This window comes from Bos indicus x Bos taurus, chromosome 14 (assembly GCF_003369695.1).
Source record: "Bos indicus x Bos taurus breed Angus x Brahman F1 hybrid chromosome 14, Bos_hybrid_MaternalHap_v2.0, whole genome shotgun sequence".
Lineage (NCBI taxonomy): Eukaryota > Metazoa > Chordata > Mammalia > Artiodactyla > Bovidae > Bos > Bos indicus x Bos taurus.
In genome coordinates this window covers 2,694,957-2,707,798 of record NC_040089.1, presented here as the reverse complement: position 1 = coordinate 2,707,798, position 12,842 = coordinate 2,694,957, and the positions used below count along the sequence as shown (strand labels likewise).

Below are 12,842 nucleotides of genomic sequence, written 5' to 3'. Positions count from 1 at the left end.
ATTTCTGTGACATTGGAGGTGACAACATGAGTCTTCGAAAGTGTCTTCTAACTCAGATGCTTTCTGAGCCCAAATGGTGAATTTCAGTGCCTTTCGGCCTCTGCTGGAAGCAGCTCCCTGAGCCAATGATGGAAACTGGTTGTTGCAGATATTTAACATGAAACCACTACAGATCGTGTTTCCCTCGAGAGCGGACCCCGAAAGCCCCCTCATCGACCTGGACCTTCACCTGCCCTTGCTGTGCTTCAGACCTGAGAAGGTGCTACAGGTATGCGCCCTCCACACCTGTGAGCACCTCATGCTAACTGGCCTAACGGGACGTCAAAGAGAGGTTCTGCCTTTTTTTGCTTAAAACCAACTTTCACCGCAGAGCACACTGTTAGGGTCAGGGTGGTCTGGGTTCTGGCCAACGGATCGGGGGAGTCAGCGGGGAGCTGCCCTGCGTCTGGCCTCCCTGGGTGGCACCCTCACGACGCTTCAGGCTTGTGCTGTCCCCCGCCTGCCCCCCAGATCCTCAGCTGCCTCCTGACGGAGCAGCGCGTCGTCTTCTTCTCGTCCAGCTGGGCTCTGCTGACGCTTGTGGCCGAGTGCTTCATGGCCTACCTGCACCCGCTGCAGTGGCAGCACACCTTCGTGCCCATCCTGTCTGGACAGATGCTGGACTTCCTCATGGCGCCGACCTCCTTCCTCATGGGCTGCCACCTCGACCACTTTGAGGAGGTCAGCAAGGTGAGCACCTGCTGCTGGATTCAGAGCGCTGAGTCACGTGACTTTGAGAGGACGCGTGGGGAGCTGCTGGGCGGCGAGGGCGGGCACAGAGGACTGGGGCAGCTCCAGCACAGGGCACCGGCGTGCCCTCTTTGTCCTCGGGGTGTGCTCAGGGCCCGCGCTCTGAGCGTCACACCTGACACCGTGTCTCAGGTTTGCAGGGAGGTGAGGGCAGGCGTCAGAGTCGAGGTCACCTCTGCTGCGTACTAGTTATGCGACCCTGAGTGGCTTACTGGCCTTTGCTAAGCCTCAGTCTCCTCATCTGTGAAGTGGGCACGGCTGCAGCCTCCTGGCAGGGTTCTGGCTCAGGAATATCCCCCCCGTCATGGCCAGGGTTCTGGCTCAGGAATATCTCCCATTCCTCCTGACAGGTTTCTGGCTCAGGAATGTCCCCTATTCCTCCTGGCAGGGTTCTGGCTCAGGAATATCTCCCGTTCCTCCTGGCAGGGTTCTGGCTCAGGAATGTCCCCTGTCCCTCCTGGCAGGGTACTGGACTTGGTGGATGGAAGCCACCATGATGCTGTTCCATATTTTCCATTTTCACTTTTATTGATTAAGCCTCTGCTGTTCATTAGTACTGTGAACTTACTTCCTAGATGAATGAAGGTGCATGCTTGGTGTCCGAGGGGTCTGTGGGCCTTGCTGAATCCAGTGGCATTTACTCGCTCGGGGGCAGACCTGGGTCCTGATGGGACGCTGCTGGCTGCAGCGTCAGGCCGCATCAGGGCACACAGTAGGTGCTTCATAAGAGCAGCTGTTTTTGCTGCTGTGCCAACGGGATGCATTTCAAACTGGAGCTCAGGCCGTGGACATCGCCACCAGTAAGAGCAGATTGGGTTTTCTTAAAATGGTTTTCTTTTCAGATACTATTTACATACCTCAGAGTTTCCTGGACTAAAATGTACAACTCAATGGCTTTTAGTAACTTGGTGGAGCTGTGGTGACTAATTTTAGACTTTTCGGTCAGCCCACAGAGAAACCCTGCCTGTGTCAGCAGCCACCCCACCACAACTGTACCCCCCAGACCCTGGCCACCGCTGCCTGCTCTGTGCTGCTTTAACTTAGTGGTGTGTTTTTGAGGCTCATCCATGTAGCAGCGCTTTATTTTTATTGCCCAGTAGGGTTGCCCTGAATGAGGAGACCACAGTTGTTTATCCATTCATGAGTTGAGGACGTTTGCGGATGTTTCTATGCTTTGACTGTTGTGAACGGCGCGGCTGTGAACACACGTACAGGTCTTCGTGTGGACGTGCGTTCGTTTATTTACCTTGGTACACAGCTGGGGGCGAAATCGCAGGGCCCAGTGCCAGGACTGTGTTTCGCCACTGGAGAGATGTCCAGGCTGTTGCCCGCCGCAGCTACCCGGCCCACTGTCCCTCCAGCACGGGGAGGGCTCCGGGTTCCTGCCTCCCCCAGCGCGTGTCACCGGCCTTTCTGCTTCAGCCTCCTGCTGGCCGGTTTGGATGACTGGCGTCGTGGAGGTCTTTTTCTTGTGCTTACTGGTAGTTGGTCCAGGGTGGGTTCTCATGTAACTGTTTCATTTTAATTTTAATTAACATGTAGTTGATTTACAGTGTTGTGTTTGCTATTTCAAAAATGTCTCAGTGTGCGCAGAACCCGAGAGGAGTGGGTTGCCGCACGGCCCGCTCTGTCCTCGGAGGTCGTCCGGGTCTTCCTGGCGGTCGCAGCACAGCGCAGCTGAGCCCAGTGCCCCTCCTGGGGGCGGAGCCGGCATGTCTGTGTTCTTCGCAGACTCGGTGACTCACTCACCGGGGACAAACACGCTGGGAAAAGGCCATTCAGACCTCCTGGAAAGAACGGAAAAACGTCACTCTTGCAAATGAGGAAAAAATAGGCATGCTCTGGAGTTAAAACTGGGTTTCTTTTTTTAGTCGTCAGGGGAAAAACCGCCTTCGTTCGGTCCCTTCAGGAGGGACGCTTGCAGGCACAGGCACTTGACTCTGGTCTGCAGCCGTGAAGGAAGTCCTCCTAGCGGCTGCCTTCCCGGGAGGCGTCAGGCCAAGGCAGCAGGTCTTGACTGAATGTGTTTGGGGTTTGGATGTTTTCTTGATGGTGCTGGGCATGTGGACAGGGTCCTTGTTAAAGCTGGGTGTTCTCACCCTGAGGAAGCCTGTCCCCTCCAGCGTAGTTCTCTGCTCTGGGGCATGTGTTTCTGCATACTCCATGTAACACGGAACACGCACTGAGAGGCCAGCCCGGCAGGAAAGCCAGGGAGAGTTTGGCGGCGTGTTCCCGGGACAGTTGAAGTGCAGAACTTAGGTGTGTGACTCAATATTTGTATGTTCCGTCACAGATGAGACTTCACAAGTAAGCCACACACATGTCTCAAGAACGCTTGAGTGTGTTGCTCCCTGAGCCCAGGGCCCACCTGTGCCGTGGTCCTTGGGGCTGGGGAGCTAGCTGGGCAGCCCAGCAGGCACCCTGAGTGTTGAATGTCAGGGTGCTCTGGCTGGAGCTCTGGAATGTCCTCTCCAGGCTCCCTGAAGTGGTCCCCAGAGTGTTTGTACCAGGGCGGGCGGAGGCCTGACCTCCTGTGTTGGAATCTTGACTCAAGGCATGTTTAATCACCTTAGCTTATTAACCTCACTCATGGTATGCATTGCATTTTGGAGCAGACAATATAAGGTTTTGTGTGCATATTAAATATACAATAATTTAATTAATGATGATTTGATCTTAGTGAATGCAAAATGTAGCTTTGTGTTTTCAAAGATGTATACAAATTCAGATTCTTCCTTTGATCTTTACAAACTTATTTTATAGGAAGCTGATGGTTTAATTCTGATAAACATCGACAGTGGGAACATCACCTACTCTAACGATGAAGAGGTTGATGTTCCCGACATCCCTCTCCTGGCCGCACAGACGTTCATTCAGAGGTAAGGGGAGAGATCGTCTGTGTTTGGGAAGGTCTTGCTCAAGTTTGTACTTGCCACATGAGTATCTTTTCCAACCTTATATTAACAGATGGCTTATGTATTTAATGGGGCTTCCCTGGTGTCTCAGACAGTAAAGAATCTGCCTGCAATGCTGGGTTCCATCCCTGGGTGGGAAAGATCCCCTGGAGAAGGGAATGACTTCCTACTCCAGTATTCTTGCCTGGAGAATTCCATGGACAGAGGAACCTGGCAGGCTACAGTCCAAGGGGTTGCAAAGAGTCGGACACGACTGAGCAACTAACACTTTTACTTTTTTACTTTTTTTTAAAATGTATTTAATAGTTTAGAAATTATTTGTGAATGCTTAAATATAAAAGTTGGTTGTCTTTATTCTGATCCTGTCTAAACACTGAGTGGCCCCTGAACCAGGGGACAGTCACAGCCCCGGGACACCTCCCAGCCCCCTTCTGGACTCATGGTCTCTGAGGTCCTTTCTCCTTCATTCCCTCATTCCTTCATCCATTCACTCACCAGATGTGTGTCCAGTGCGTCGGGCAGAGTATTGTATAGTGAGCAAGCCGACGCGGCCCCCGCCCCGAGGACTGTCAGCTGGGGGACCCTGACGGCCGTGACCCCCTGCCCTTCCCTGGGCGGGCAGCTGTCTTCCCCTTTTGCCCCCGCCCCTCCTCCCCCACAGAGCTCTCTCTTAGTGCTGTTATTTTTCCATAACTGTGTCGTGGCCATCTCTGTGACTAAACCTTACTGGCTGAGCTCAGACCTGACACGCTTTTCCCAAAGAGGGCAGGTGATAACTGGTGAGGCTCCGCAGGTCCCATGGCCTCTGTCGTGGTGGGAGAGGCGTGGCAGCGAGGGGCCCCCCCACGAGTGTCTTCGGGGGCTAGTGAGGGGAGGTGTGGTCACTACTTATGCCAGGATGAAGGTGGATCCAGGGCGGGCGAGGACAGAGCCGGGCCCCCTCGGGGGGGTCCTGCAGAGGGACGTTCCCCTCTTTGGAACCTAATAAGGTGGTGGTGGGAGAGATCCTGCTTTTGTATTCCAGCCCAGGTGTGGACCGCAGACAGGCCGGGTGTGGAACTCGTGGGCGGACCCTTGTAGGGCGAGGGGCAGGGGTGAGCGTGGCAGCTGCTACTGGCCGTCTCCCATCTGTGCTCACTGGCCCCCTTTATCTTGGCTGCTGTTGGGAGGTCAGACACAGGCAGAGCCGAGGCCTGAGAGCAGGGGAGGGAGCGGGTGGTCCTCCGCTGGCTCCCTAACTTGGCTGTTCTCATCTGTGCCTTGTACTGTGTATCCGTCAGCAGGGGCTGCTGTAACAAACACCTCCTAAGAACAGATATCTACTGCCTCCCAGTCCTGGAGGCTGGAAGTTCAAGGTTCAAGGTCAGCCAGTAGGGCTAGTTCCTTCCTGTGTCCTCACGTGGTCATGCCCCTGGGGGCGTCGTGTTTTAATCTCCCCTTATGAGGACACCCGTCATACTGGAGTAGGTCCAGCCTCATGACCTCGTTTTTTTTTTTTTTTTATTACAGGTAATTTTTATTTATTTTTTTTTTTCAATTTTAATTTATTAATTTTAACTTAATTGCCTCTTTGAAGGCCCCACCTCCAAACATAGTCATGCTGTGAGGTGTTGGGGGTCAGGACTCCAACATGGGAATTTGGGGAACAGATCGTTCAGCCTGTCACATCTTGGCATTGATTATTCCCTCTCCCTGGATGGTCTCCGCAGAGTCGATGGGAGTGCCACCTTTATCAGTGGTCCTCCCATCGTAAACAGTCTTACAGCACCCAGAGCCTGGGCTGTGGGTGTGGAGGCCTGCGTGGCTGCTGGGTCGTGCTCACGGGGCCCGGCCAGGTGGCCTGGTGGAGTGTCTCCCTGTATGAACTCAGAAGGCGAAACCCACATTCCTCACTGTCTGGGTTTCTGATAAGCAAAGTCCGCATTCCCTGATTTTTGAGGACTGATCTTGGCCAGCGTTTGACGAAGCTTCTCAAGTGTTTGCTTGGGTGGAGCATATCCAATAAGATGAGATCTCGCCTCTGCCCACGTGTCACTGTGAGAATTCTAGAACATTCCCAGGGTTCTTGCTTGGTCAGACCCCCAGAGGTGGGATGTGGCATCTCAGGCTCACCACGAGGGGCTGTTTATAAACGTGAACTAACCTGTGCGTGGTTGGTGGCATGTCTGTGAAGGACCCTGGGACCGTCATCCAAGCCATGGCCGTGGGCCTCCTCTCGGGGGCCAGGTGCGTGAGCACACACCCACCGTATTTGGTGGGAAGACGCCCCTGTGCCTGGCCGCCCTGTGCATGCTGTCTTCCTCGCCTTGAGCAGAGTGTGTGTTTGCCGTGTCCCCTTGCCCCGCTGGATCTCTAGACACGTGTCACGTGGGTTTATTTGCATATTTAAAGCCTCCGACTCTCTCCTTGGTGTCCAGGGTTTCGTGTAGAAGTGCAGCCGTGGCTGGTGCTGGGGAGGTGGGGGTCCTGTGTGATGAAGACCTCTGAGAGCCCCCATCCCCGAGAACCGCCCCCGAACGAGTAGCCACACCTCGAGCCCCCGCACCTTCCAGGGCAGGGCCTTCCCGCCCAGGCCCACTGGGAACCCTTCGGCCGTTGTGGAAGAGGGAGTGTTTAAAAGAGGGACGGGATGACTCAGCTTGGACAAAAACACCTGTCCAAAGACAAGGCCTTTGTGGGTTCCGCGCTAATGAGCTGTTTGTGTTGGGACGTGAATAGACTCTCAACCGGAATGTGTTTTTAATGACATCCCCTCTCCGGTATCGATAGGTGTTCCGAGCATCCTAGGAAGGTCAGTTGAGCTCTCCCTGGAGGATTCTCTCTCCTGCCCATGAGCTGTGGTCATGTGCTGTGGGCTGAGCTGTGGTCACTGTTCCTCTGTTCCTTTCCAGGGTCCAGAGCCTTCAGCTGCACCACGAGCTGGACCTGGCTCACCTCTGCGCCAGCACAGACGTGAACGAGGGCCGGGCCTCCAGGCGGGCCTGGCAGCAGCAGCTCAACTGCCAGATCCAGCAGATGACCCTGCAGCTGCTCGTCAGCATCTTCAGGTATTTAAAGCCCCTCCAAGGTCGTCACCCGGTCCCCAGCCTGCTCCCAGTTCCACGCCGGCTGCAGCCCCAGAGCTCAGGAACTGAAATCCAGGACTGACGCGGGAGAGACCCCTGCACCCAGGAGGATCCCTGGGAGTGTGTCGGCCCTGCCCGGGGCCTTCCCACCCACTCCTCTCTCCTGCAAAGGACCACTTTGGGCGGTCGGCCCCGGGTTGAGGGACAAATGGATTGTTTCGGGATTGCAGCCCACCCGAAGGAGAGCCCAGGCTGGTTAGCACCCAGGACTGGCCCCTGTTAGAAGCTTTTCTTCTTTCCCTGCATTGCTGTCACCTCCAGCATCAGAGTCCGTTGTGTGTTGCTGGGACCCAGCTCTGAGCCCAGTCGGTCAAGCGGACGGGGCAGCGTGTTTGCTGCCCCGGGATGTAGAGCAGGGTCCAGTGGTTGTTCTGGCCTAGATGTGCAGTGCTTTAAGGGAGGTCCGATAGATCCATGCCGACATTCACGTTAACTGTGTGGCGAAGTTATCGGTAGGAAAGCCTTCAAGCCTTTTTTTCCTTCCAACTCTCTCTTCTCTGCTTTGTCTTGCAGCCTGTCTCCCCTGCCTCACCCCCTGCTCCTCCTCCCACCCTCGGGTCGTGTGGCAGGGAGGGTGGCAGGTCCAGGTATTCTTCTGATCTGGACGGACCCAGCCTGGGAAGGGTTTAGACCAGAGCTGGCCGACTTGACAACACTGTGTGATTCGACATTTTAATGGTTGTATTTTTTAGCCGTCTTTCCTTACATAAAGCAAATAATCTATTAGGGAAAAAGGGGATGTTACATTATAGATGGGTTGCATTAGCTCTCTGCTTAAGGCACTATAATTTGTGTGGTCGTAGAAACGTTGTCTTCCTTTTGTTCTTTTAATGTGACTTCCCAGGGGCACTAGTGGTAAAGAACCTGCCTGCCAACACAGGAGACGTAAGGGACACGCAAGGCTTCGGTCCCTGGGTCGGGAAGATCCCCTGGAGTAGGAAACGGCAGCCCACTCCAGTGTTGTTGCCTGGAGAATCCCCATGGACAGAGGAGCCCGGTGGGCTACAGTTCACGGGTTCACAGTTGGACACAACTGAGCATGAACGTGGAAGCTTGCTGAGTTCAGTTCATTAAAAAGGCACAGTATGATTCTAAAAGTTGACTTCCCCTAGATGAAGTCATGTCTGTCCTCACAGGAGAAGGAAAACATTGAACATGCTGTGTCCTGTATACGTTCTGTGCGGTTATTGATTCTGTTGGTAGCTATCACGTGAGATCTGGGGCGTCGTGTGGCCAAGTCCCCACGGAATGCAGATTTGGAGGTGGCTGGTGGGGGTCCAGCTGGCAGCCAAGCTGGGCTAATACCCAGGGTCTGTCTGCCCTTCCTGTGTCACCACCCTGAACTCAGTCTTATTAGTATGAACAATTATGGACGATCGCATCTTCTGCCTTTGAATAAGGAGCTAAGGGGCTCAAGACAGACCCCTTCCCTCCTGCCCGCCCCCAGAGCTTCATTCCAGTTGGAAGAAAGCTATATTGAAGTGGCAGGATAGCCTGACCACAGGTTACACCCAAACCCTCGGGGCTCAATAATCCTTGTGCAGACAGGGCTTTTCAAACTGTGTATTTCTTGCCATCGTTTTTCTGCTAACAGCAATGTGTTGTTCATGTGTTCAAAAACATTTCAACAGTTAGACTGTCTTTCTTCATCAGGGAAGTGAAGAACCACTTGAATTATGAACACAGAGTGTTCAATAGTGAAGAGTTTCTCAAAACAAGAGCTCTGGGGGACCAGCAGTTTTATAAACAGGTGAGAGGCGCACGGGCGTGTGTGCGTGTGTATACTCCATCCTTTGCACTCTTCTGTGCTTCAGATAGTTTTCACATCAGGGTTTCCATCATCTGTTAGTACTTTATTCTGTGTTTTAGCTTTTCTAGAAGTTTGAGCCTGGGTCCTGCTGATCCTTTGCCCAGCTCTTATTTTCTTAATTGGCTTTTTAGAGTGATATACGTGTAACTCAGTGCACCCACCTTAAGTGTAGAGTGTGCTGAGTTGCGACCAAGGCCCGGGCCCAGTAGCCCCTTCCTCAGCCTGGATCTGGACGCATCCTATCAGCCCGCACAATTCCATGCCCTTCCCATCACCGCCTCCTTCCCTGGGCTGGGCCATGTCCGCTGTCCCTGGGAGCTGACTGGGAGGTTGTTCTGTGTGAGTCTGTGGATGGGTGGGCTGGCTGTGAGGTGGGCATGTGGGGGAGACTGCCATCCCCAGGAGATCCCAGAATTGATGACTCAGCTGCTGTTGTCCTGGGGGGCAGGGTGGTTTGGGCTTTCGAATATTTTGTGATTTTTCAAACGTAAAGAGTGATTCTTTGAGGTTGGTTGGTGAGGGATTGAGGAGGATCTTACTTTAGATTCTGATGAACTAAGAAAGCTGCCTGTGTTGGGAACTTGGGTCTAGAGGTGCTGGCCAGAGGCCTCGGTGGGTCGGGGAAGGACAGTGGAGCAGGCGCAGTGACCGCCCCTCGGGGCCTCTTCCAGGTCCTGGATACATACATGTTTCACGCCTTCCTCAAGGCCCGGCTCAGCAGAAGGATGGACGCCTTTGCCCAGATGGACCTCCACACACAGTCCGAGGAGGACAGGTGTGCATGTTAGGTTCTGAAGGATGCGCCGCTCCCTTGGGGTCTGTCTCTGGACGGATGAACGATAAATCAAATCAGAGGAGTCTGACATTTCGACGTGAGGGAGCTGGCTGGCGGGCCTGGCTCCTCCCATGCAGCTCTGTTTCTGGGGGGTGGGGACACTGAAGTGCCCACAATGCAGCTCTGGGTCTGCGTTCGGGCTGTTCTTTCCCTGTCTTCCTTCTCACACTCTCCCTACATCTTCGCCGTTTCCTGCCTCCTCTGTGTTGCTTTTCCTGAACTCCTCAAACATGCATCACCGTTAACGAGGCCCTCGTTTATCCTGTGTGTGAGACCTCTCCTGGGGGGCGTGGCCTGCACTCAGCCTTTACTACACGAGGGAGAGCCAGGCAAGCTCCCGCCATTTCTCCCTTGGCAGGGGGATACTGGACACTGATCACCACACTTGGGAAAATGCCCAGTTGAGCCTGTTCTTGGATCATTATTGTACATGTCAGATGTTGGGATTTTCCACCCAGGATAAACGGGATGCTCCTGAGTCCGAGGAGACCCACGATCGAGAAGATGGCCAGCCGGAAGTCCTCGGTCTCGCACACGGCCCACCGGCGCATGGTGGTCAGCATGCCCAACCTGCAGGACATCACGGTGCCTGAGCTGCCGCCCCGGAACTCGTCGCTTCGGAAGATACAGACCACGGAGTATGGGAGCAGCCACACAGGTGGGCCGGCCACGCCCCTTCCGTGACCTTTCCCAGTCACGTGATTCTAACGCCGCCAGTTGCTGAAAGAAGTCAGCTCATTCCAGGAGAAGGGAATGGGCTTTTTTTTGGGGGGGGGCAGTGGGGAGGTTCTAGTAGTTTGATTATTTGAAATATTTTTAGAATATTTATTTTGCAAACTATGTTCATTATAGAAAATGATTTCTTGTCTGCGTGTTCCATCACCTGGTTCCCAACTGCTGAAGACCACAGCTGTTCACGGTTTTCACGTCTGTCATACATGTGTGGGTGTGCGTGTATATGCACATGTGCCTAGGAGACACATGTTTATGTGTGTCAGTGTCTAACGAGGTGCAGCGACTATTAAGCCTCCAGTGATTGCCGACCTTCCTAGGTGTTGGGGTACACAGGCAGCCATTGCCCCCGCCCCCATGGACGGGGAGGAAGGCCGACGATAGAAATGCGTAACACTGGTGGGGGTTGGTCGAGATGTTCAGTGTGGTGACATGGTCGGGGTGGTGACGGGCAGGGCCGTGCCGTGGGGGTGGGGAGCAGCGCTGTGGTCTCAGGAGGTGGACGCTGGGGGAGGGGCGTGCCGTGGGAGGCAGCGGCTGCATCCCCACCCACGTGCAGAGCATCTGCTTAGGGTCCCCTTGCTGGTGAGTTGCTGTAAAACCCATTTGGACGTGTGTGAGCCCACGTGTCCTTCCCACGTGAGCCGCAGCGAAGCCGGTCACGTGTGATGCTGCTTGTGGGTGCTTGGGGCTTCTCCTCGCAGCCCCAGGGAGGGGTCTCTGCCTGTCCTCAGTGGATGGAGAAGTGGTGGGGAGACGGTGCTGTGGGTGGAGGCACCAGGTACCAGCCGGCGTCTCCTGTGCATTGCCGAGAACCAGAGGCTGAGGGAGGAGCATGTCCTCGATGCCGGGAGGGGCTGTGTGTGCAAACGAGCAAGCTTCTGGAGGGCCCTGGTGGGTCTGAGTCCCCCGCGCAGCTGCTGCCGGCTGTGTGACCCTGGGCAGGTTGCTCTGCCTCTCTGGGCCTGCACGCCCTCTCTCGTAGAGCATCGTGGGGCTCCGCGCTCTGCACTGGGCCCGCGCGCTGTAGGCAGATGTTCCGCTCCCTCTGCCCCTCCCCCAGGCTCCTCCGCCATCCTCCAGGCTTTGTCACTGAGACCCCACCTCCTTGGGGTGAGCTACGTCCTATGGCCTGGCCTTGTCCACTGGCGCTGCCTGGGAGCCATGGGGGTGAGGTTGTGGAAGGCACTGGTGTGACACACAGCTGGTTAGGCGTGACGTGCAGCAGCTGGTGCGGGGGACCAGTGGAAACCTTGGCCCCCGCACCTGTGAGATGAGCGTGGCAACAGCACCCACGCACGGAGCTGCTGCTGAGGTAAAAGAAGCGGCTGCTTAACAGGGCCTGCCTGCCCGGCAGCTACGGCTCAGCCTAGGTCATTAGCTTAATCCTCCAGTGAAGACTCAGCATCACGTGTTTCAATGTAGCCATCAGCAGTTTTAGCAAATAAAATAATGCCGTACTCTCAGGGTGCCACGGGAGGCCGCTGGGGCCCCCCTCAGCACGGGGTTCGTGGAACTTCCTGGAAGATATACCTGGTTCCTGCTCCATGCTGTACCCAGGGCCCAGAGACAGCAGAGTGCTGGGGCGGGAATGCGCGTCGCCTCTAAGGTCTGCGCTTACCACTCACTTCCCCTTCACCCCCAGTTCTGGACGTGCCCCCCAAGTCGACGCACACCTTCAAGATCCCAGAAATCCACTTCCCGCTGGTGGCCCAGTGCGTGCAGGCATTCTACGCGGACTGCGTGGCCCAGCTGAGTAAAGCCATGGGCTCACTGGCCCCCGAGAACTCAGTGCTGCTGGCCAGGTACTTCTACCTGAGGGGGCTGGTGCAGCTGATGCAGAGCCAGCTGCTGGATGCTCTGCTGGACTTCCAGAGCCTGTACAAGACCGATGTGCGTGTCTTCCCCACCGACCTCGTCCAGACGACCGTGGAGTCCCTGTCGGCACCCGAGCGCACGCAGGCTGAGCGCATGCCTGAGCTGCGCCGGCTCATCAGCGAGGTCATGGACAGGCCCGCGGACGTCCCCAAGGCCGACGACCGCGTCAAGAACTTCGAGCTGCCCAAGAAGCACATGCAGCTGGATGATTTCGTGAAGAGGGTGCAGGAGTCGGGCATCGTGAAGGACACCGTCATCATACACCGGCTGTTCGAGGCGCTGACTGTAGGTAGGAGGATGCCCGCGGCCGGGGGCACCCTGCCAGCCAGGGAGAGCCTCGTGTGTGTGGGGGTCACTCAGTTGTGGAGCCCGCCAGGCTCCTTTGTCTATGGGATTCTCCAGGCCAGAATGCTGGAGTGGGTTGCCATGCCCTCCTCCAGGGGATCTTCCCGACCCAGGGATCAAACCTGGGTCTCCTACACTGAAGGTGGATTCTTTACTGTCTGAGCCACCTTTGCCTTCCAGAAAGCCTCATGGGTGGGGGCTTTACCTGCTGACGGACCCAGCAGCTGGCCGAGAGAGGTGGAGGGTCTGGGGAAGCTTGGTGACATCGGTCCTGGGGGACCTGCTCACGGTGTGATGATCCCTCCCTCTGACATGGGGACCCATGGCTGGGATGGGAGGGTTCCTGCATGAGGAGCAGGAGCCCAGCGGATCATACAGACCCACGAACACATAGAGCAGCACAGCGTTGGTGG

The 12,842-nt window shown here is 55.6% G+C and overlaps 1 protein-coding gene across 4 annotated transcripts in view; it reads left to right on the top strand.

The window, feature by feature from the left end:
• The window catches only part of DENND3 (DENN domain containing 3), a 50,590-nt gene that overhangs the window by 15,714 nt on the left and 22,034 nt on the right, over positions 1–12,842 (top strand). For all 4 annotated transcript variants that reach the window (XR_003514395.1, XR_003514396.1, XM_027560728.1 and 1 more), the window contains exons 6-13: positions 149–268; positions 511–729; positions 3,553–3,668; positions 6,596–6,751; positions 8,483–8,579; positions 9,311–9,414; positions 9,933–10,132; positions 11,852–12,373. Coding sequence is in view for 2 of the 4 variants with exons in the window: in XM_027560728.1 (XP_027416529.1) it covers positions 149–268; positions 511–729; positions 3,553–3,668; positions 6,596–6,751; positions 8,483–8,579; positions 9,311–9,414; positions 9,933–10,132; positions 11,852–12,373 (1,534 nt within the window). In the remaining 2 variants the exon portion in view is untranslated. The remainder of the gene's footprint in view (positions 1–148; positions 269–510; positions 730–3,552; positions 3,669–6,595; positions 6,752–8,482; positions 8,580–9,310; positions 9,415–9,932; positions 10,133–11,851; positions 12,374–12,842) is intronic.